The sequence below is a fragment of the Cebus imitator genome, unplaced genomic scaffold (assembly GCF_001604975.1).
Source record: "Cebus imitator isolate Cc_AM_T3 unplaced genomic scaffold, Cebus_imitator-1.0 Scaffold45, whole genome shotgun sequence".
In the NCBI taxonomy this organism is placed as follows: Eukaryota; Metazoa; Chordata; class Mammalia; order Primates; family Cebidae; genus Cebus; species Cebus imitator.
This window is the reverse complement of record NW_016107360.1, coordinates 9,028,724-9,052,644: the sequence shown is the minus strand read 5'-3', so window position 1 is coordinate 9,052,644 and position 23,921 is coordinate 9,028,724. Positions and strand designations below refer to the sequence as shown.

Sequence of the window (23,921 nt, the reverse complement as noted above, 5' to 3'; positions counted from 1 at the left end):
TAAAATCTTACCTAGGGGACCAAGACATGCCATCCCTGAGGAAGATTGCATCTGCTACACACCATTCTTTAACCCAAGCTGCTGATCCTTCATTTCCGGCACCTTCCGTGTCTTCTGTTTTTCACACATGGATGCACAAATACATATGTACAGATTCATTCAAACAAATGTAAAAACGACAAAACCTCACAAGTTTTTACTCATTTATTTAAAAAAAAATTACCTGAGCTCTTCCTGTGTACTAAGCACTGATCCTGGCCCTGAGATACACAGTTAAGAGGCTGGCAGCCTCGCCACCTCCGTGGGGTTTATATTCTTGATGTGGGAGTCAGGCCATGAGCACATAAAGGAATGAGCTAGAAAAATATCCTCAGGAAATGTGCTCTCCAGATAAGCGATCTTAGGGTGTGATAGCATGATGGGGGTGCAGGGAACGCTTTCCTGAGGAGGCGACCAATGATTCAGTGAACTGTGGCCATTAAGGAATGCATGCTGAGTCCTTGGGGAGGGCCCACACCTGGCATTTTTAAGGCATAGTGAGAAGGCTGGAAGGTAAACTCAACAGGGGGCCGGGCAGATCACGTGGGGCCTCAGCCTGGGAGAGCACTGGACATGCGATATAGCCATTGAAGGCTTTCAAGAAGGGAGTGATGTGGAAAAGTACACCTGCCTCAATTCAGTGCCCCATAATTCCCATGCAGTGCACACACTGTGGCTTTGTTTTGTGAGCCTCATAGAGGAACACGGGAAGGTGGTTGGAGTCAGCAAGTGTGTGCGTGGCATTTAACTCTGTGCCAGGCACACCCCAATGGCTCACTGCATGCGTCTCATCTAAACCCTGACATAACCCCATGAGGAGGGGTGCCCTGTCACCAACAGTGTCTCCACGAGAAAACCGAGGTGCAGAGGTGCTCCTTCACCTGAGCTTGCGCAGTGTAAAGGCAGAGCTGAGATCTGAACCCCAGCTGTGCAGGCTCCAAGCTGCATTTTCCATTCCTTCCTGGAAATGGAGTCTCTCAACAGCTTTGTGGCTGTTAATAGGTTTTTATTGTGTGAGACGTTGTCATAATTTCAGTTTCCTTAACCAGTACGAAGATTGAACCAGTTTTTCCTATGTCTTATCTATTTTTTATTGTGGTAAAATAGCTAAGACACACATTTACCGTTTTAACCATTTTTAAGTGTATAATTCACTGGTGTCCATTACATTCGCCCTGTTGTGCCATCATCTCCACTCTCCATTCCTAGAACTTCTCATCACCTCTAGTAGGAACTCTGCAGCCATCAAGCAGCGACTCCCCATTCTCCCACCCTGCAGCCCTGGTAACCTCCAGTCTGCTTTCTATCATTATGAATTTCCTATTCCAGAATTTCATATAAGAGGAACCATATAATATTGTCCTTTTGTCCCTGGCATTTGTCACTTGGCATAATGTCTTCAGGGTTCACCCATGTTGCAGCAGGTGTCAGAACTTCACTTGTTTTTATGGGCATCTCATGATACAACTGGAATATATTTTGTTTCTCCATTCATCTGCTCTTGGACACTTGAGTTGTTTCTGTTCTGGGCAGGTGATTACCTTGAGATGGGACTTTCCTAGCTACTCAGTCCAGTTCCAGGGCTACTTTCTGAAGCTCAGAGAATCTGAGTCTGCCTAGGATGGGTGACCTAGCACGTGCGTGTTCAGGGATGGGTGCTGAGCTTTTCAAGGGAACTAACCTGTTAAAAAAAAAAAAAAAAAAAAAACCCAGAATGGATACCATAATTTTTCTTGTGCTGTCACCAACTCTAATTTGGTTCTCGTCCTGTCCATTTTATAGACGCATAGCATTGAATGAGAACCCTAGAGAGGTTATTTCATCATTTGCTTCTAAGCATGAAATCCTCTCATGTAAATAAAAATTTTGTCTGTTCCTAAAATTTTGCAGAATTTCAAGTGGCGGAGTGGGAGCCCCAAATCTCTGCTGAGTGACTCTGGACAGGCCATGCATAATCGGCCTCAGTTTTCCTATGTGTAGAATGACATCAAGTCCCTTCTAAGAGATGAAACATCTTTCCTAGATGGGTTAAGAAGTTTCCTTTCAGTTCAAATCTAATTTCCTCCTTGCTACTTGCACTTTAGGGCTATTCCTTTCTCAGTGAGAAGCAATTGGTCATCATTCCTCCCATCATAACCCTGTATTTCCTGGGCCACGGCTGTGACATCTGACATCCCTTAGCTCTGATTAAATAACAAAGGGGAGTTTCAAGGGTCTAAGGCAGATAGATTGCAGTTTCTTTCCTGATTAGTTTTCTTTTCCTTTTTTTTTTTTTTCTTTGAAACAGAGTCTTGCTCTGTCACCCACGCTGGAATGCAGTGGCACAATCTTAGCTCACTGCAACTTCCGCCTCCTGGGTTCAAGCAATTCTCCTGCCTCAGCCTCCCAATAGCCGGGATCACAGGCGTGCGCCACCATGCCTGGCTAATTTTTGTATTTTTGGTAGAGACAGGGTTTCACTATGTTGGTCAGGCTGGTCTCGAACTCCTGATCTCAAGTGATCTGCCTGCCTCGGCCTCCCAAAGTGCTGGGATTACAGGTGTGAGCCACTGCACCTAGCCCTGGTTGGTTTTCTTTTCTTCTCCTTGACAACCAGCGCTGTTGTTTGACTGAAGGCCCCCTTCCCTCTGGCATCTAGCCTAGCCCTCAGAGGCCTGGCAGCTCTGAGGTGGCCTCAAGAGAGTTTGGTTTATGCCTTTCCAGGTAACCTGCCCCCTCTCTCATCACCAGGAAATCGACAAAGCCTGGCTGTCACCTGCTCACTCCTCAGCTGCCTGCTGTGCAAAAGGAAGCTCATGCTGCACCAGTGTCCCCTGAGGCACTAGGCCACTCACAGCCATTTTTCTTTTTCAGAACAATAAATCTGAGAAGCCCTGTGCTCCAGCAGGTGCTGGAGGAAAGGAATGAGGTCCTGTGTGTTTTGACACAGAAGATCACGACAGTGCAGAAGTGTGTGATCTCCGAGCACACGCAGGTTGAGGAGAAGTGTGGCGGCATGGTGGGCATCCAGACCAAGACGGTGCAGGTGCGTGCAGCCGGGCTGCCCTGCGGTCATGGCTGGGCAGTCATGGAGACCTTGGTTGGGGGCCTCTTTGGGTGGTGTCTTCATTAATCAGGACTCTTTCTGTAGCAAATTAACAGAAACCCAACTCACATTGGCTTAAATGAGCAAGAGTGTATTGGCTTGTGTAGCTGAAACACTGGGGGTAATAGGCTCCAGTCACTGCTGGATCCAGGCCTTGGGGATATGGGGAGCTGCCTTCCCTGGGTTGATCCCGTCTTGGATGGGCTCTCCCTGTGGTGCTGGCAGCTCCAGGCTTGCTCCTGATTTGCTGGATCTCACCAGACCATCCTGGGATGTGTTCCTGAAGCAGGGCAGGGCCACAGGCACTTGAATGGGCCAGGTGGGCCGGTGGCAGGTGCTCTTCCTTGTGGGCGGCAGATGTTTCCCCCAAGAAAAACGGATACACAGGCACTGACCAGGCCAAATGCAAGAGAAGCCCTAGAGCCTCTCAGAGCTGGGGCTGTCACAGTGATTACTTGGAATTAGCTGTTGCAAGTCCTTTGTGGGTTGAGTTGGGGCAGGTAAGAGCTAGCTATCTCTACATAGTTTTTTCTGGAGTAAGTTATCGCCTTAAGTCTTACCAAGCTGAGCCATCATGAACCAGTACTACACTTCAGTGGACAAGGCGGCCATCAGCTCCAAAGTGTTTCCCCTGCAGCTTGCCATGGTGGCTGATAGTTTCTTAGAAATGTGCTTCTTGGGATAACTTTTGGCTTTGTCTAGAAGAACCAGGAAAGTTGTATTTGGAAGGAGCTGGAGGTAGAGGTCTGGGGCCGGCCCTCTTGCTGGGATGGGCAGGGAGGGCGGGCTGGATAGCGCAGTGAGGGAGGCGCTCATGGGAGATGGCTTAGGCCGGCCCTGCGCTGCTTCTGCCACAGTCACCACCTGCCAACATTTTGGAGCCTTTGTGCGTCAGGAGGCTGGCTGCCATTTGTTAACCCAAAGCAACACCCTCTGACCAGGATCAAGTTGCTAAAAAAACATTCTCTGATTGCCAGTGTTTGGCAAACAAATAGACTATCATCTTCCTCTCACCAGGACATCGTGGGAAGGGTTCCTGTTTGTACAAGGGTTTGAAGGTGAGAGCTTCGGTGCCTGACTTGGCGTTTCCTGCGTCTCCTCCCTCTCCGCACTTCCCTCCCCGTTCCTGGTTTTCTCAGCACTGTGCACCATCCACAGGGGTCCGGAGTGAGGTGCAGGGGGCAGGGGTTCTCTCAGCTGGGTTCTCCCACTCCAGCTTTGTTACTGTTTAAGGTTCTCATTAGGATTTCAGCTGTTTTGATAATTCGTGATGGAGGGAATTGGGAGGTGATCTTATGTGTCGTATGATCTTTGCACAGCACTGTAGACCAAAGTTCACTGTATCCCACACTCTAGAATCTCACCTTGATACCACGAGGTTGGCCAGTTTTTTAGGAATGTGTGTAGTGATGCCAAGAAGGATTGAGCCGCCCTATTCCCCATGCTTGCTCCTCTGTTCCACTCGGTTCTGTGGACATTGCTCAGCATCTCTCACATATGCAGGGCATGAGGCTGGCTGCAGTGGGGAACAGAGCAGCCGGGAGAGCCTGAGTGCACAGGTGGGGGTGTGTGTTTTTGCCCACAGGTGTCAGCGACAGAGGATGGGAACGTCATGAAGGACTCCAATGTGGTGCTGGAGATCCCAGCTGCCACCACCATTGCCTATGGTGTCATTGAGTTGTATGTGAAACTGGACGGTCATTTCGGTGAGTGCCGCCTCCTAAGGGTGTTGAGGGATCCCCCAGCACACACTCAGCATGTTCCCTGAGGCACATGCTTACTGCTTTGGAGACTGTGGGAAGAGAGGGAAGGAGGTCTGAAGAGTGTAGACTGTCTCATGGCAATGATCCTGGACACGCGGCTGTACTGGGGGAGGGGTGTGGTGAGGGATGCCTGGAGCAACGCCTCCCTCTCCCCCAACGTTGGTGCGGGGTAAGGTTCCACCAGCACAGCAGGGGCTGGGCTGTGCCCTCTGGGCATCAACCTGGGCTCTGCGTCAGACAGACTGGGCATCGACCCTGGTGCCACGATGTCCTATGTGGTCTCGGGCAAGTTACTGAATCTTGCTGAGTCTTGGTTCCCCATCTCCGGAAGGTGAAGGGCATTTCTTCACCGGGCTGTGTGAGGATTTAATGAGATGAGGCCTATGAAGCGCCTGGCACAGTGGTCATTTATTAACTCCTCCGCCTTTGCTATTAATAGCATTATCACCATCATTGTTACCCCACCTTCCCTCCCCAAGTACAAAGCCAGACATGCTGAACTTGACCTTTCTCTGCTGCTCACAAGTGTGTTGAAAGCGCAGAGTCCCTGCCACTGTCAAGGAAGAAAACCCAGGCTTTGGTTCAGGGAGTGTCTGCTCATTTTAGGTGCTCACAGCCCCTTCCCTCATGTTCCCAATGAGAAGAGGCTGGTTCACTCAAGAAAACTCTGTGACTGCTCCTTAGGGACATGAGTGGGTAAATGTAACATCATAAATTAAGATTTTTAGGTATGACAATGATATTATATTTATAAAAATGAGTCATCCTATCTTTGAGAGATATGCACTGAAACATTCACGGATGAAATGGTAACATGTCTGTGGTTTGCTTCAAAAATAATATGGGTGGAGCGTAAAGGGCATGTGTGTGGGCAGCTGCCGTGGGAAGGGGGCGTGGCTGAGAGGTGACAGTGGTTGAAGCTGGCCAGTGGGCACATGCAGGTTCTTTCTCCTCCTCTCTATTCTTGCGCAGTTTGACATTTTCTGTAACAGCATTTTTTAAAAGTGCCGTGACAGACCATGCACGTGCCTGCTGCTGCCTCCTGCTCCTCCCCCATTGTGGAAGGGGGGCAGTCTCCCGTGAGACAGCTCCTCCTGCCCTCACTAAGCCCACGCCGAGTCACCACGCCATTCAGCGACCACTACAGGGACTCAAACAGAAGGGTCAGTGTCCTCGTGTGCTGCTGTCGACAAGCCGAAGGGCGTTTGAGGATCCCTGGGAGACACAGGCGAGGCACAGAAGGAGGGCACTGAGCTCCCTCTCTCTGCAGATGGAGCAGCCTGCATTTCAGGGCGGTGAAATGATTTATCCAAGGTGGCATAAAGAGAAAGTGTCAGTTTGAAGAAACTGGTCAAGGAGGTGGGTGAGGGACCAAGAAATGCTGAGAATACCCGGTGTCTTGACACCCTTGAGGCCCATGCTTCCAAATTTGTGTCCTCCAGGGCACTTTTGTTATTATTACTCTTTCTCTTTCAAAGACTTTGTCTTCCAAAATACTACATTATGAAGATGATCATATTCCAGTCTCTGATATTCGTATGTGGTAAGTAGGGTCACCAACCTCACTTATGGGGTTCCAGCCCCCATATGTCGGCCTTGGTGGTCCTGTCCAGTCTTACTGATGGCCAGTGGACAATGTGTCACTCACTCCCCTCCCAGCTTTACTGAGGTATGACTGACACACAAAAATGGTGTTTACGATGTACAAGTGATGATTCAATAGACATTGTGACGTGATTGCTAGAGTCAAGCTAATGAACACATCTGTCATCCAGCAGTTAGCATTTGCACGTGTGTAGTGAGGACACTTACTATCCACCCTCTCAGCAAGTCTCAAGTAAACACTGCAGTACTGTTTCCTCCAGTCACCATGCTGGACCCCCCAGAACTTAACATCTCACAACTGGAGGTTTGCATGCTTTGACAACATCTCCCCATTTCTCCCAGTGCCTGGCAACCACCATTCTACCCTCTGCTTCTGTGAGTTCAGCTTTTTTCAGTTCCACGTATAAGGAAGACCATGTGGTATGCGTCTTTCTGTGCCTGGATGATTTTACTTAGCATTATGTCCTCTGGATCCATCATGCTGGCACAAATGGCAGGCTTTCCTTCTTTTTCATGGCTGAAAAGCATTCCATTGTATAAATGCATCACGTTTTGTTTTTTGTTTGAGATGGAGTCTAGCTCTGTCGCTCAGGCTGGAGTGCAATGGTGTGATCTCAGCTCACTGCAACCTCTCCTCCTGGGTTCAAGCAGTTCTTCTGCCTCATCCTCCCAAGTAGCTGGGACTACAGCCATGCGCCACCATGCCCAGCTACTTTTTGTATTTTTAGTAGAGATGGGGTTTCACTGTGTTGGCCGGGATGGTCTAGATCTCCTGACCTCGTGATCCGCCCACGTCGGCCTCCCAAAGTGCTGGGATTGCCCACGCCTGGTCACGTTTTTTTAATCTACTCATCCATCAGCAGACATTTACGTTATTTCCGTATCTTGGCTGTATCGAAGGATGCGTCACTTCTGTTAGGCCTTTTGAAATCTTGGCACACACTGTAGAACGCCCATGAGTGCTCTGTGGACCCTTCGACGGCAGGGACCCAGGCCTGGGCTGCCACTCTAGGCGGTGGTCCCCGTGGGAGCTTCTTCCTGTTTGTCCCAGGAGGTGACCAGACCCTCCCGTGCTGCAGCCCTGTGGGGGAGGCCCCCCTCCTCAGATGGGGTTTGAAAGAGGCTTGTCTGGCAGGGCTCTCCTGTTTGCATTTCAATTTCAAGGCTTTTATCTTTTCTGGCTCCTGCTGTCTTTGAAAATAAACTCTTCTTTGTGCTGCTAAGAAGAGGTACCCTGGGGATATCTCGGCCTTCCTTTGGCTCTTTCCCGCCCTGGCCTAGGAGGCAGCCCCTAGGCTCCTTCCTGCCGTGGCTTGGTGGTCAGGCCATCATTCTGGGTGACTCACTGCCTGGTTTTTAACCAGTTCTGCTATTTCTTTTTTTTTTGCCCATCTGTTTTCTGTTGCTCTCACTATGGAACGTTCTGATAGAGCTTCATAGACACAAACCTGCAGTGGCTGGAAGGGCCCTTAAGAAGATGTGCCTGCCCTCTCTCCCTACCTTCCTGATGGGATTGCATTTGACAGGGATCCTGTTCATCCTTTGAAACCTTGAAGGGAGGCAGACTCCATCTGCATCCCAGCCAGGTGCTTCAGCCATGCCAGCTGCAGTGAGACCCCTTTCTTCACCCACAGCTCCCCTCTCAGGAGACACTTAGGGCCATTTGGAAGCACCCTGCCATCCTCTTGACCTTCCGCCTTGCACTTTTAGACAGCTTGGCCTTTGCTAGTGTCCTTCAGCACTAACTTCCAGTTGGATTCCTTGTGGATGTGAACCTGTGTTTCCCACGCTGCACCTGAATCTGTGCATATCTCCCCACTGGCCCTAACACCATCTCCCTGCTTCCCTACCTCGCTTTCCGTAAAGGCAGGGCCTCACTCTGTGACCTAGGCTGGAGTGCAGTGGCGCGATCATAGCTCACTGCAACCCTGATCTCTGGGCTGAAGCAATCCTTCCGCCTTGGCCTCCCAGGCAGCTGGGACTACAGGGGTGTGCTGCTGTGCCCAGCTCTGCCACAGACTCGTAACTGGCTACTCTGATTCTTTCCTGTCTGTTCCATCCTAGCAGTGTAACTAATGGGATTGTTTTAAAATTAAAATCTGATCACTTCACTCACCTGCTGAGACACCCTTCTGTGGCTCTTTGTCCCCAGAATGCAGTTTGCACCGTGTCACGCCTCATGGGTCAGCCCCGGCATGGGTCTCCCGCCTTCCCTCTGCTCACCAGCGCCACTTGCCCCATGATGTCGCTGAGGTCTGGGGCATGCCACGCCCCGTCTCACCCCCAGGGCTGCTGTACCTCTCTCTGGGCGTGCCCCTGCCTCTTTCACTCCTGAGCCACCATCACATGGCTGCTTAGATGCTGCTTCAGCTGAGAAACCTTTTCTGGTTCTCCTTCCCTGTAATGGGGTTCAGGACGTGCAACCCTGAGATATTTTAAAGTGAAGGTATTTGAAAAGATGACAGAAGCAGAAAGGTCACTGTGACCTTTCCCTCACGCTTCTCTGTGTAGCAGGTCATAAAACCTCAGAGGGATCTTCCGGTTTTCCCGACGCAGGTTACAGACCCTCAGGGGAGAGGTGCCCTCCCTCTACCTGGAGGAAAGGAGCAGTCTTTTCTCCCGGCACGGGACAAAGGCGAAAAGACAGGCCTTGCTGAGTTCCTGGATGAATGGCCATTCCATCGTATGCTCTGTCCTGCCATATTTCTCCACCACTCTTCCTCAAACTTAGCATAAAAGTACTCAGGTTTAACTATTTTTTTCACACGTTCATTTTCTTATGAAGGCTTCCATGTCATGTAAAACTGCTATTCAGTAAACCCGCATGCTTTTTCTCTTATTAATCTGTCTGTTGTGATAGGGGCTTCAGCCATGAACCTAGGATAAGCAGAAGGAGAGATGTTTTTCCTTCCCTTCCTCCACTGGCCACTCTGGCCTCAGACCAGTCAAGCCTTGTCCCCACTCTGACCATGCTCATCATCATCGCCTGGCTGTAGTCCTTTGTATCTGTGGCTGTGAGCATGGGGTCTCGTATAGGGAGGCATCGTTGCATATTTACTGGCTGGCTGGTGATGGATGGATGAAAGGAATGCAGGAATTTAACTGGTAGTGTCCTCAGGGAGCTGTGCATGGGTGAAGGCGAGAGTGGTTGGCACTGAGGATTCCTAAGATGCCAGTTGGTTCCACATTATTTTGGGGACCTCGTGGGGCTTCTGGCAGGATTTGAGGCTGTGTGAATGGTCAAGGCTCCTGTCCTCAGGGAACAAAGTCATGACCTACATGCTGGTTCACACTTCTGCACCCCAGTGGCTAAGCACAAAGTATGGAGGAGCAGGGGCACCCTGAATGCTGGTGAGTGTGGGCCAGTTGGGTAGAGCCAGGGATTGTTCCTTTTGTCTCTAGACAGCCATTCTTCTTTTCTTTTCCATTCTGTCTTTATGAGCACCATTAAGGCCCACAAGCAAATGAAAATGTGTGCTAATATCATGCCTTCCACATTGCAGCACATACTGGACCCAGCCACGTTTTTATTCCATAGCCTTTGTTTATGTACACAAGTTAGTGAATAGATGCATAAGGAGAACCCTAAATCTTGAGCTCGCCACTGTTTCTGCTTATGAAGGACATAAAAACTTTCATTTTTATCTACGCCTTAGATACCTTAGCTGGGTTCTCAAATGTGGAAGTGTTTGAGAAAACATTTCTTTCTTTGCCCTCCCCCCCGCTTTTTTTTTTTTTTTGAGACAGGGTCTCGCTCTGTTGCCCAGGATGGAGTGCAGTGGTGCGATCTTGGCTCACTGCAACCTAGGGCTCAACGGATCCTCCTACCTCAGCTTCCAGAATAGCTGGGATTACAGGCACTCGTGACCATACCCACTTCATTTTAAAATACTTTGTAGAGATGGGATCTCGATATGTTGCTGGTCTCAAACTCCTGAGCTCAAGCAATCTGCCTGCCTCAGCCTCTCAAAGTGTTGGCATTATAGGCATGAGCCACCATGCCTGGCCCTTTTCATTATTTAAAAGACTTTTTGTTGCCTGGCATGGTGGCTCATACCTGTAATCTCAGCACTTTGGCAGGCTGAGGCAGGTGAATTAGTTGAGGTCAGCCTGGCCAACATGGTGAAACCGTGTCTCTACTAAAAATAAAAATAGGCATGCCTGTAATCCCAGCTACTTGGGAGGCTGAGACAGGAGAATCACTTGAACCCTAAAAACAGAGGTTGCAGTGAGCCGAGATTGTATCACTGGACTGTAGCCTAGATGATAGAGCGAGACTCCGTCTCAAAAAACAAAAACAAAATACCTTTTTATTATGGACATTTCACACATGTTCAAAGTAGAGATGATGATAGAGTGAGCTCCCCTGTGCCCACCCATCCAGCTTCGGTGACTAGGGCAGTTCCTGTTCAGCCATAACTTCACCATCTCCTTCCTCTCCCGCTGGATTATTTGGAAGCAAATCCTAGGCGTTACATTGTTTCATCTATAAATATTTCAGTAGCTTGAAATAAGGCTTTTGAAAAACTACTAGTTTTGCCTTTACAGAAATAGATTCATAGAGAATGTATTCTTTTGTGTCTGCCATTTTTCACTCAACATGTTTGTGAAATTCATTGATATAATTGCACACATCAGTATTTCATTTTTTATTGCTGTGTATTATTCTGTATAACAACACAGAAATGTTAACATTCCTTAAACATATAATCACATAACTACTTGGCCACCTGAATATACTGGCAATACTTTTTAAATATCAGTATTCAGATTTTCCTAGTTGTTTTATGCATGTCAGGTTTCATTTGTTTGGAAGCAGTTTGTTCAAATCAGGGTAAAATAATACTTCCAGTGTTTTAAAGATGGCATCTTGTCTGTTCAGAGAATACATATTAGAGAACTTTAGGTAATAACAGCCATTTCTTTATTTGTTGGAAGTGGCTGGGCTTTTGGTCAAGCAATATAATGTGTGTAGGAATGAAATTTTCTGGAGAAGATGGCTGGGTCTCCTGCCTCACGGTCTAAGATGTGCCGTCAAGGCTGGGCTGACATTGTCTTGAACCTAACTTGTCCTTTTCTCCTGCACTGCAGAATTCTGCCTTCTCCAAGGGAAGGAAAGTGGCTTCGAGAACAAGAGGAGAATTGACTCTATCTACCTGGACCCCCTGGCCTTTCGAGAGTTTGCATTCATAGACATGCCAGATGCTGGGCATGGGATATCTTCCCAGGATGAGCCATTAAGTGTTTTAAAGCAAGGTATTGCCAGCAGGGCAGGCATAGGAAGTTGAGGGCCACCTGAGCCCTGTATCCCAAGAGGTGGTGTGGCCTTCAGCACCAGCGACCCCTCAGTGACTCATGGAAAACCTATTAGAAGAGGTGACGCCGCCGAGGCCCAGTCCACCCAGCAGGACTCGCCTCGGTTGGATCTTAGGGAGCCCCAGGTTGTGGGTGCTGTATTTTAGGAAGGGTGGGGAGAATGAGCCTCCATGGGGCAGGGGTCAGAGACTGAGGAGTGAGGCAGTCAGGGGCTTGGCATTTTTCTTTCATTGTAAGGACAGAAGCCCTGTTGACGATTAAGAATAGCTCATCAGCCACAAGGATGGAGAACCCAAGTTTTGCATCTGTTTCGTTATATTCTGGGCTTCATTGCCAAGACAAGCAATGCTTTGTCAGCCTTGCAAAATGCTCTCTCGGAGGCTCTTTATCCACATGGCAGGGGCCACATGGTGCCCAAGAGGAAGAGGAGCCATGCCCAGGATGTGCCTGTAGCAATTCCTTTTGTTCCTCACAGCATACTGTGCTTTAAAAAGCTGGTTTATTTTGCGGGGGCAGGGGGTGGGGGTGCAGTGTATAGTAGAAGATGAGCAAGGAAGAGGGGAAACAAACAGGTGAGGGCTTCACACAGAGAGCTAGGAGCTGCGCAGAGTGCTCTGGCTTGTCGGTAAGCACAGAAGCCCTGGTGATGACATCTGTGGAGCTTTGATGGGTCCCAAACCAGGGGTTGCTTTTCTTTTGTAGCAAAAATGTCAGTATTTGAAGAAATGAGAACAAAGGCCTAATTTTAACATAAGACTTTCCTATCCTTGCTTTTTTGCCATGGGTAAGTGGGTACAGTTTTCAGCTGGCACTTAAAGGATGTCATTGTGGGTTAGAACCACGGAACAGTGGCCCTGCAGCCCCTGGGGAGCCAGAGGCCGTCCCATGCTGCAGTGTCCTTCTGTCCTCCCACAGGCTCACCCTTTGCATAGGCCATTCTGGCCAGCCAGGGTGCAGTGGGAGCTGGGTGTGCCCTTAGAGACTGGACCGACCAGGACAGCTTCCTAGGCTGGGACTGGCAAAGGCAGTCGTATGTATAGCAATGTTGGAATATGTTGGTTCCTGATGTTCTGTGTTCCCCTGTGTGGGGCTTTATGCAACTGCTTGTTGGAATTCTCCATCCTCATGGGGGGTCCTTTTTTGTATTACTGTGCATGCCTGCATAGAAAACCTTTATCACATCTTTAAAAATAAAGTCTCCACTAGACTTAATTTGCAGGAAGCTTCTGAGTATCTTACACACACACACACACACACACACAGAGAGAGAGAGAGAGAGAGAGAGAGAGAGAGAGAGACGGGGGAGAGGGGGGAGAGATTCTAAGGGGAGAGGCCCCTAAGCATCCTGCAGAGGCAACAGCCTCAGGGACCTCAGTGCTCAGCTTGAGGATTCGTGAGGAAGCGAAGGATGAAAAAGGTAGAATTGCTGTGCTTGCCCTGAAGTTAGGATGCTAGCCCCTTTAAAAATGGGCATTAAATATTAAAGGATAGAAAATCTGCAATGTACTATAAGAAAGGACATGAAAAATAATGTATTTTGGAATTTGTATGGCTCTAAAGCATCGTAAAAGTACTGACATGTTTAGTAATTCGGCTTTGATAATTTACTTCCAGAGAAATCATGCTAAAGAGGAATTTAAATAACTTTTCCAGAAAATAATTGATTAGACTTAATTAATGTTTAGTGAGTTATCAGAGAAGAGTGAAGCTTGAAATCCAAAACTGGGGTGGGTGTGTGTGTGTGTGTCTCTCTCTTTCCCCCCCACCCTTTGGTTATTGAAAACTATGCAGGGTGGCGTGTAATTTGATGTTTATTTCTGAGTTCCATGACTGACTGTGCAGCTGGGAATATCCATGAAAGAACTGATGACGATTAGCTATAAAAAGCAGGAGTTGCGGTGGGACGTTGTGAGATGTGCATCGCGGGTCATGAGACTTGGGTATGCTTTGTTTTCACAGCGACCCGGCTCCTGGAGAGGAATTTCCATCCCTTTGTGGAGCTGCCAGAGCCACAACAGACAGCTTTGAGCGACGTCTTCCAGGCGGCCCTGTTTGATGATGAACTACTCATGGTCCTGGAACCATTGGTGAGACCCGAGTCGTCTCAAGGCAGTCAGTGTTTTCTGGGGTTTTCTGGAACAGGAGACAGGCTAGACCTCCTGGGGCAAGGCTTTGAGGCAGGATGGAATTGTGTTAAAGGTTTCCCCATCTCTTTTTCACTCTACAGCTGTCTCTCTTCTCACTCTTGGGTCCTGGGTTTTCTAAGTGCAGACGAGTAGGTGGCATCAGGGGCAGAGGGAAGTGTTAGTTTCCTAGGGCTGCCTCAACAAATTACCAAAAACCTGAGGGCTTAAAAAACCAAAAATTTATTTTCTCATAGTTTTGGAGGCCAGAAGTCCAAAATCTAGGTGCCTGCAGGGCCACGCTCCCTGGAGAGGATGTAGGAGAAAATTCTGCCTTGTCTCCTCCAGCTGCCAATGGCTCCTCGTGTTCCTGGGCTTGTGGCAGCAGCACTCCGGTCTCTGCTGTCTCCACATGGGCTTCCCCTCTGTGTGTCTGCGTCTCTTCCTTTACTGTCTCTTATGAAGAGACCATCATTGGGTTTAGGGCACAGCCAGATCTAGGATGGTCTCATTTTGATTTCCTTACTTTAAAGACATCTGCAAAGACGAAGGTCACATTCCTGGGTTCCAGGTAACATATGTGTTGGGGGGCCACTATGCAGACTAATGCAAGGGGGCTGTCTGGCAGAACCTAGCAAGTCAACCTGTTCCATTCAGAAGAGAAATAAATAGGCTTTGCATTGTTCTGTTTTGCAGCAGAAGGATTTCCTGGGGAGGTCAGGTTCCTTAGCTCTTAGTTGTGAAAACGGTGAGAGCCACACAAGCTGCCAACCCTCCTGCCACCCAGATTCTGTGTCCTCCTTCCCTGAAGGCTGAGGCTTTATAAGCCTGATTTTGACTATAGTTTTGTTTTCTGTTCTTTTGTTTTTCTAGTATATTATGCAGTGAGTTTGAATAACTGATTCAGTGCTTCATGGTGTCCAGGGAAGTGTTCATATTATTTTTCCCTCTTGAAATCAGATTGTGCTGAAAAAGCCTGGGTATCAGTGATGGAACCTGTTATTGAAATAGTCCCATAGCCCAGGACTTTTGCGTTCTAGAGGGTGGGGAGCTCAGCCCCAGGGAGAACACAGTGTTTCAAAAAGCCCATTGACTTCTACTTCCGAAAATAACTTCTTCCAAGAGGAAAATGTCAGGCCAGCACCCTGTGGAGAGAGCCTCAGCTGCCCTGTCAGATGCAGGAGAAGCAAGCTGCCCGGATGGGGGCGGGGGTGGGGTCAGGCTGTCAGATGACTGGATCTGGATACCAAGGCTGTGGGTGGTGCAGAATTGGGGTGGTCCAACCTGGCTCTCCAGCAGGGTTGCCTCACTCCACAGCGGGCCCTGTGGGGACGGACACAGCTGCCCAGTGCCGGGTGGGAACATGGCTGGGGGCTGGAACACCAAGTTTAACACTTGAGAACCAAGATGGGATGATGCTTGTACATCACCCTCCCCAGTTCTGTGTATAACCACTTGTTTCTGGTCCCTGGCACTGCCCGACAGACCCTGCCCTGGAAGGTTCTATGCCACAGTTCCAGCAAGTACGTCCCCCACCCTTGTGGGCCAGGTTCAGCTTACTGTCCCTTCAGTGAAATGTAGCCCCATGGATTAGCAATTTCTGAACGTAGAAAAGAGCTGTGTAGTGTTTTCCTTAAGGGAAGGGCAAAGGGCTGGGGCTTCTGTGTCTGGTAAGGCGACGCCCAGGCTGTGGCGCTTGGCTCCAACTGTGTCTTGACCATCCCCCTTCTTCTACCTGCCCTACAGTGTGATGATGTGGTCAGCGGCCTCTGGCCCCCACCGGTGGTGTTCGGGGAGCTGACGCCTGGGCAGCAGCAGGACCTCATGGCCTTCCTGCAGTTGGTGGGGTGCAGCTTACAGGGCGGGTGTCCAGGCCCTGAGGATGCGGGCAGCAAGCGGCTCTTCACGACGGCCTACTTCTTGGTCAGTGCTCTTGCAGGTAAGGAGAAAAGAAGAAAAGGAAATGGTTGCTGCCACTTTAAAATTGCTTTGCCTACTGTCTATGCTTCTGGGGACATGCAGATGGTAACTGTGGAGGATTTGGTACATACAGGTCCCTCCCTTTTGATACAGGGAGGGTAAGAGGTGGAAAGTTGATGGGAAACCACAGACTCAAGAGTGAAGGAGGCTGTTCTGTCCAGTACAAGCTTCCCACTCTCCTGGAGGGCCACAGCGGGTGCCCTGTTGCCAACAAAAGCAAGCATCTCCCTGACAGCCTGTGGTTCACATGGGAGCCCTGGCAGAGCTGAGTGGCAGCGACTTTCATTTGGCAACTGGTCTACCCCAGCGTTTCAGTCTTCTGATCTTCTTTGCAAACTTGTTATTCCCCACCCTGCAAGCCCGTTTGGGGCAAGGGGGTCGCAAAGAGTATCCAACCATCCAGGGTACAAGGCAGAGCTGTTGCTGGGCCCAGCTCCACAGCTTCTTCACTGGTCCTGAAATAGCCTCCCAGGGGGGTGGCCATCCAGTTACTGTGGAGCAATCTCTGCCACTTCTGTACCACTCCCATCCGGAACTCACCATGCCAGAGTGCCTGTCAGGAGATGGGCATCCTTCACGAGGAAGCTGGGCTTCCTGTTACCTCTCAGAAAAGCCAGCTGTGGCAAATCAGTCCCCACAGCTTCCTTGTGTGGTGATACTAGTCAGGACACTTAGTTTCTGATACATTCAGGGTTCCTCCCCGGCATCACACAGAAACAGACCCAGTAAGCTTTAGTGTTTAAACAACTAATCTGAGAAAATGCCTCTCCCAACTCTATGTGGTGATAAATATATGCTGTCTTGTTCCAACTCATGGATAAAAGTTTTGACTGGTAAGCTGGAACAGGACATAAGATAGAGCCCTGTGGTACTCCACTAGAAACTTTTTCCCAGTGTTAACATCAGGGTATGAGAGTCTTTCAGTATAGGCATTCTGTCAGGAGCTAATACACAGGCCAGAGTTCTCCAACTTGTGAGATGCCTTTTCCTCATAGACCCCATGACTTCAGCATTTCTGTCAGTAGGCTGGATCAGTGATATCAAATAGGTAACACAGGGCCAGCATCATGAATGCACCACAGTTTTCTCCCTGAGCCTAGACACAGCATCAAATTTCTCTGCAACTGACTGGGTGTGGTAGCCTACATCTGTGATCCTAGTGCTTTGGGAGGCGGAGGTGGGATGATCACTTGAGTCCAGGAGTTCAAGACCAGCCTAGGCAGCCTTGCAAGACCTCATCTGTACAAAAAATAGCCAGGCACGGTGGTGTGTACCTGTAGTCCCAGCTATTTGAGAGGCTGTGGAGAATCATTTGAACTTAGGAATTCAAGCTGCAATGCACTTTGATCATGCCACTGCAGTCCAGCTTGGATGACAGAGTAAAACCCTGTCTCTGAAAAAAAGAAAAAAATCTCTCCAAGTTTGCACACAGGCAGCAGGCCACTCACAGTTGACACATAATGTGAGACTGACTTGCTGTTTCTGATTTGGAATCTCAGAAGTAGTGAAATCTTGAGACTGCCAGCTGCACCTAAAGTTTTCAACCAATCTCGCCCTTTTTTATTTTTCTGAACTGTGATCTCATTTGTACGTCAGTCCCAGCAGAGGCCAGGCTGGCATAAAGCCCTTCCATTTGTGCTCTTGCTAATCCTCAGCCCTTCTGAGTTGATTTTGTTTCTTCTTAGATAGTATAATCTTCTCTCCTTAGAATCTGGGGAAAGTGCTTGGAATAGAAAATGGGGTCTTCTTAGGTCCTCACACTAGTTTTTGGTTTTCTAATAGCTGTTTTCAGCACTTCAGTCCCACGTGTGACCTGTCTCCTGGGACACTTCCTCCACCACTTTGTAACCTTAAGCAAGTCCCAAGCTCCGAACTCCTTGGATCCCATTAGTAAAATGGAATTGGTAAATGAAGAGCAATCAAAATAATTCATTTCAGTTCCAGAAACATTTAACAAGATTATACCATGTTGTAGGCACTGCTAGGTACTGAGGTAGGAGAAAATATCAAGTCCTGGCCCTCCAGTAAATCAGTCAAGTAGTAAAATTAGTGGGTAAGCTCGGTAACCTAGATGCTGTCCTTTGATTCCTGTGCCCCTGGCAGCTAGTGTACCATGCTCAAGATAGTGGCTAAATGAGTAATATGGGACTCAGGAATTTCCAAGAATAAGGGATGAGGATTGTGGTTTCTTGGCACCCAGGAGCCACCCTGCAAAGTGAAGGCAGGGCAGCAATGGCAGATGAGATGGCTGTGGACAGGGGCTCAGCTGGCTATGCTAGGCCACTTATAGTCTTCCTGCATTGGGGTAAGAGCCTACTTGAGAAGCTGTAGATCTTCTCTTCAGACAAATGCACATACATTCGAATATCACATCAGGTTTTCCGGCAGGATCATCCCCCTGCGTGCTGCCCCACCCCCTTAACACCCTACACCCTCTCTTGGGAATGAGCAGTCCTCTGTTGCACTCTGAGTCACACCTCAGCAACATACTGCCTTTCACAAATAAGGTTGCTAAAGCATGGCAGGAGCAACTCAGTTCCTCAGCAGTCCCCCGGCTACCTGATTCAGCAGGTGACTGATTCATTTTTGCCTTTTTAGCTCAAAGCTTGTACCCTCAAGGGATTGTGGTCCTTTTAGGAAATGTATCTGTTTTTCCCTGGTCTGTGTTTAATATCCACTTTGAACAGCACGGACCTGGCTTTCTTTTACCCGGGGCTTGGCAAGGGCCCTTCTGCAGCCCCTGGCCTGGCACAGCTCTGCTCCACCCTCTCTGCTGTTGCTGCTCTTGGCCTCAGGCCACACTGCATTGATCAAGCTACACTGCATTTTCCTCCCCAAAATGATTAGTGACAAGGGTAGAGCCCTTTATAGTTTACATAGTATTCTGACATATGCAAAAAAGAAAACTATGGTAAATGGGGAAACTGAGGCTCAGAGAGGTATACCTAAGGCTGCAGCCTGAATGTGTGGAGGGGCTCAAACGTCACTCTTCTGTCACCAGATTGCAGGGTCTACTTTTCCATGCTGATTCTTTCCCCCCCAGAGTCTGTGCATTTCTTTCCATTTGGTAAATTGAATATCAAGGAGTATACTCTGGTGGAATGCAGAGCTGGCAGCTGGGTTCCTACATCTGTTTTCTCCAAGGTCTTTTCTGCCCATTTAGCACCATTCACTCACTCAACTGCTGAGTACCTCCCCTGCCTGGCTGGCGGGAAAGTACTAAAATATAAGTTAGGTGCCAACAGAGGCTGGCTCTGTTCCCATGATCTTGTTTTTAAGGATGGTGACTGTGACTTTTGTCTCCTGCAGAAATGCCAGATAATGCAGCAGCTCTGCTGGGCACATGCTACAAACTCCAGATGATTCCCACACTGTGCCACTTGGTAAGTAACCTCCCAGATGGGACCTTAGAATGGATAGGAATGGGGAAATGCTGAGTGGGTAGACATCCAACAGCTGATAAAACACCTCTAGGACTTCTCATCCATAACAGCTCTTCAAGGTGGATTAAATAAGTACTGTTATTAACGTCACTTTTATACACATCCCACCCCATGGGAAGACTGAGACCCAGAGGGACATGATTTGTCCAAACTACTTGTTAGCAGGGCCAGGACTCCATCTTTGTCTTCAGACTCTAACTCTTATACTTTTTCCATTGTTTGGAGATAATTTTGGCCAAGGCTTGGTGTTACATTGCAAGAAAGGGACCTGACACCATGTTATTTGCAGTGGCAGTTCTGTGCTGAGACTGGCTTGATTCAGCTCTGCAGCAGATTTGCCAGGAAGGTTATCCAAAACTGATTTGTCCCAGGGAGCCATAGCTTCTTTCATCCTCTTTTAGGAAAATCATTAGCTTGGTGCCCTCTGGAAATGTCACTGTAACAGGAAAAGTCAGGTAATGATGAGCTTAGCCCTTAAGAGTCAAGGTTAAGCTTTTCCTTTTTAAATTATAGATTGGGCCATTAGTATAAAGAACCACCAATATAGGTTGACCTGAAACCACCCTGATGGGGCAGCCAGTTTTATGTAGCTTTTGCAGGTGCTGCTCAGCCTGAGGCAGAGGAGCTGAGCACACATGGTCTGATTATTTTAAGGCCTAATTACTAAAGTCCAAGGCCCAAGCGCTCTCAGCACTGTTGTCAGATCTGGGAAGCAGGTATTGGGATAGAAGACTGCCTAGATAAGAACCTGATGTTTGGTATACATCTACTCTGGGGACACTGTGCAATGTGGTCGGTGCCTTTATGCAAAGACATTAGAAGACCATGCAGCATGGCGTCATTCCAAGGAGCAGATCAGGTATCACTCACAACTGAAAGATTCCACAGGCCCAGAGGAACCTGCATTCTTAAACACTGACTGCAAAAATGGGACTTGAAAATGTGCCAGCATGTGTCCTGGGGCAGCTGAGGGTAAAGGCTGGTGGCTCAGTCTGGTTATGGAAACAATACTTTTTATTCTAATTGTATGCAATGATGAGCAAAACAGCAGCTCTGCTTTCAGATCTTAGATCCTCTTGCAGCAACTGAGTGCTCAGCATTTACTAAGTTAGTCCTTCCCAAGTATTTACAGGCTCACCAACTGCAGCTGAAGCAGAGAAAACATGGGCTTGGCAGGATTTTCTTTTATCTAACCCCTTCTCCGACAAACTCTTTAGCCGTCCTCCTCTTTGCAGATCAGCTCTAGGACCTTTGTGTTACCCCCAAGTTCTGCTCTGTTGGTGTTCTAAGAGCAGCAGCTAGAACACAGTTGGAGTTCAGAATGGAAGGTATACTGCTTCTGCACGAAACCCCACCACCAGCACTTGTTTGCCTTTCGGCAGCTGCTCAACATAGATACCTCCTTTTTCTGTAAAGACCTTCCTGGGGGGTCTTCACATATCTCTCCTCAGGTTTGCAATAGCTGTATTTAAGACATCGAGGCACCTGCCTCCTGAAGGAATTTTAGCATTATGTTTAAGGGATTTACTTAAAATATGCCACAAAATCCATCTGCAGCCCTGTCTTTTCTTTCTAGTAGCCAGAGTAACTGAGAGGCTTTCTGAAGGGCTTTTGGGAGTACAGTGCCAGATACACTAACACATTTCCAGAACCGGTGAAAGGGTGTTAGAATCCATAGAGAATGTTAGTTTCACTCCACCACCCTTTGGGTCACTGTTTCCCCTTTATACCTAGAAATACCTATGGGCAAAGGGGCTGGTGGAGATTTAGAGAAGGAAGCTGGATGCTGTGCAGCTCTTGCCCACCAGGCAGTAAGGACAGGGAGCCTGCCAGGCTGCTGACAGTCTCCGGCCTGCGCCAGTGGGGCTCCTCCTTAAATCACCGGGGTGAGATGCTGTGCTTAAAGAGCAGGTCTAATCTACTCTCTAAAGCACAATCAATCGTTTGCAGTCTAAGCCTAATGGTAACAATATGAGTTGTATTTGGCAAATCTACAAGGTTCATGAGGCTGATTTTGGTAACAAACACACAAGTACTTTTACATTCCAGTGAATGCTACCCTTCAGTCACCTGGACAAGCTGCATGACTTTCAGAATAGTCACCAGTGCTCAGGACATTTCTGGAATTTTTTCTTTTGGATTCCCTTCAGATTTCTTAAAATTCAGGCATACTTTCTAGGCTTATTTCATTTTTAATTTAAAATTTTACTCCTACATTAATCAGATCTTGAATGCCTGTTTCAAAGTGAAATCTACTGGCATATTTGTAATTGCTTAAGATTTTTGAAAAAGTATTACAGGCACAGATCAAGACCCTAAAAGCAAATCAAATATTTCAAGTATGTGTTGAGCAGGTAGAACTAGAGTGGTATCCGGAGTGACCTCTGTGAAGAACACAGTGAGTGTCTGCGTTGTACGCAAGGCAAGGCAAGTGGCGAGCATGACAGACAAGGTCCCTGGTCTCAGGAGCAGCTTAGGGTTTTAATAAGGAAAGCAGAGTAAACACTATCAAGCACAATACTTAAGATTTAGGAAGTTTGTGGATACAACATAATGGAGTAATGTAAGGCTGAGTTCTGGGGTTGGGAGTAGATCGATGGAAAGGGATTGTGAAAGGCCCTCCATGTGGCATTTCAGCTGACAACCGAGTGACGAGAAGGGGAGATCAATACCGAAATTTGGAAGAAGGGAATAGCAAGGGAAAAGGTTCTTGAGGTAGGAAGCATAATTAAACTATGGTACCTACCTTTGAGGAATTCATGCAAATATATAAGAAATTCTACTATCCTCATTAAAATAAAAATTAGACATACTATTTTATATGAGCAAGATACAGTCTGACCTTTCTAATGTGCTGGACTTAATGGGACTAGTAGAAAGAGTTCAGAGAGTAGGGATTCAGACAGTGGACAACTAGGCAAATTGGATAGAATCCAGCCTGAGGTCCTGCCCTGGATCAAATATACTGTATGTTACACCTCAAGGATTTTCCTGCTCAATTTTTTGGGGAATTTTTAAAATGACATAGTTGGCCGGGCATGATGGCTTACACCTGTAATCTCAGCACTTTGAGGAGGGTCGAGAGTTTGAGACCAGCCTGGCCAATATTGTGAAACCCGGTCTCTACTAAAAACAAAAAAAATTAGCTGGGTGTGGTGGCATGAACCTGTAGTCCCAGCTACTTGAGAGACTAAGGCAAAACAATCACTTGAACCCGGGAGGTGGAGGTTGCAGTGATCCAAAATTGCACCACTGCACACCAGCCTGGGCAACAGAGCGAGACTCTGTCTCAATAACAACAAAAAAGACAGATTCCCCCCCCACCCCGCAGAATTACCTAGAAGTGCATTACTGTCTAACAATGTAGATTTTTAAGAATATTTTTAAAGTGAATTTATTATTTCAGCTTCGTGCTCTGTCTGATGATGGAGTATCTGATCTTGAAGACCCAACTTTGGCTCCGCTAAAAGATACAGAAAGGTTTGGGATTGTGCAGCGCTTGTTTGCCTCAGCTGACATTAGCCTGGAGAGACTGAAGTCATCTGTGAAAGCCGTCATTCTGAAGGACTCTAAAATCTTCCCACTACTTCTTTGTATAACCCTGAATGGACTCTGTGCTTTAGGCAGAGAACATTCATGATGTCATGTATGAACTGTAAGTACATGTTATTGGCCAAAGCTGGGTATTTTACAGAATTCTTAAAGGTCAGATGCATGTTAAAAACTTGACCAATGAAACAAATTTACAAAACAGTTTTTAAGTGGTGACATTTTGCATTATTAATGACCTCATTTTTAGCCACCAGGTACTCTTTAAACAGTTTTTCTTATCAGAGGCCCTCCTGTGCTGGTGACCCAGCATCTGAGTTAGGTTCCGGCACCTAAAGAGCTGGGAGGGCTGAGAATTCTTAGCATACATTCAGATTTTTTTTCTGCACAATACATCCATCTGTCTCTTGCATTCTACCTTTTTTGTTACACAGAAAGAGCTGATTCTTTAATCAAAAGTTTTTTACATTGTGAATGCTGTGGGAAGGCAATTTCTCTGCACACAAGAGGCTACGTTTTAGATGTGCTGTATGTTACTTGATGGAAAATAAATTGTAAATACTCAAGAGTATATTCCTCTGCTAACCAAAATCATACTTTAAAAAATCTAACAGCAACGCATCCCTGCCTGGGACCCTAGCTATATGCATTTATTTGACCTTGCCATGCCTTGGTGAACATACTAATTCTATGTCTGGCACATGTTGATTTCTTATGTATTCTGGGTATTCTATTAAAGGAAACTTTGAACTATGTCTGTTTTGCTTTTGATTCTCCTTGTTTTGCTATCCTTCTATAAACAGCTTGGACTGGCTCCCTCTGTCCCTGATTCCATGGACAGGATCTGAGCCTCTGTGGATGAGGGGTAGCAGTGGTAAGAAACATGTTAACACAGCACCTATTCTTTTTTCCTTGCAACATCACCCACTTATTCCCTTTCTTCCCTTCAGATTTTAATGAATGTTAACAAGGAAGAATAAAGCAAATAACCCTTTCATCACCGCTATTAAAAATAAGA

The 23,921-nt window shown here is 47.6% G+C and overlaps 1 protein-coding gene across 2 annotated transcripts in view; it reads left to right on the top strand.

Annotated features, from left to right (window-relative positions):
* Window positions 1-23,658, top strand: part of GSDME (gasdermin E) — a 62,199-nt gene extending 38,541 nt beyond the window's left edge. For both annotated transcript variants that reach the window (XM_017527004.2, XM_017527003.2), the window contains exons 4-10: window positions 2,893-3,064; window positions 4,710-4,830; window positions 11,584-11,748; window positions 13,768-13,895; window positions 15,678-15,870; window positions 19,221-19,294; window positions 22,761-23,658. In XM_017527004.2, the coding sequence (XP_017382493.1) occupies window positions 2,893-3,064; window positions 4,710-4,830; window positions 11,584-11,748; window positions 13,768-13,895; window positions 15,678-15,870; window positions 19,221-19,294; window positions 22,761-22,994 (1,087 nt within the window). In that variant the 3' untranslated portion in view covers window positions 22,995-23,658. The remainder of the gene's footprint in view (window positions 1-2,892; window positions 3,065-4,709; window positions 4,831-11,583; window positions 11,749-13,767; window positions 13,896-15,677; window positions 15,871-19,220; window positions 19,295-22,760) is intronic.
* Window positions 23,659-23,921: the final 263 nt, after the last annotated feature.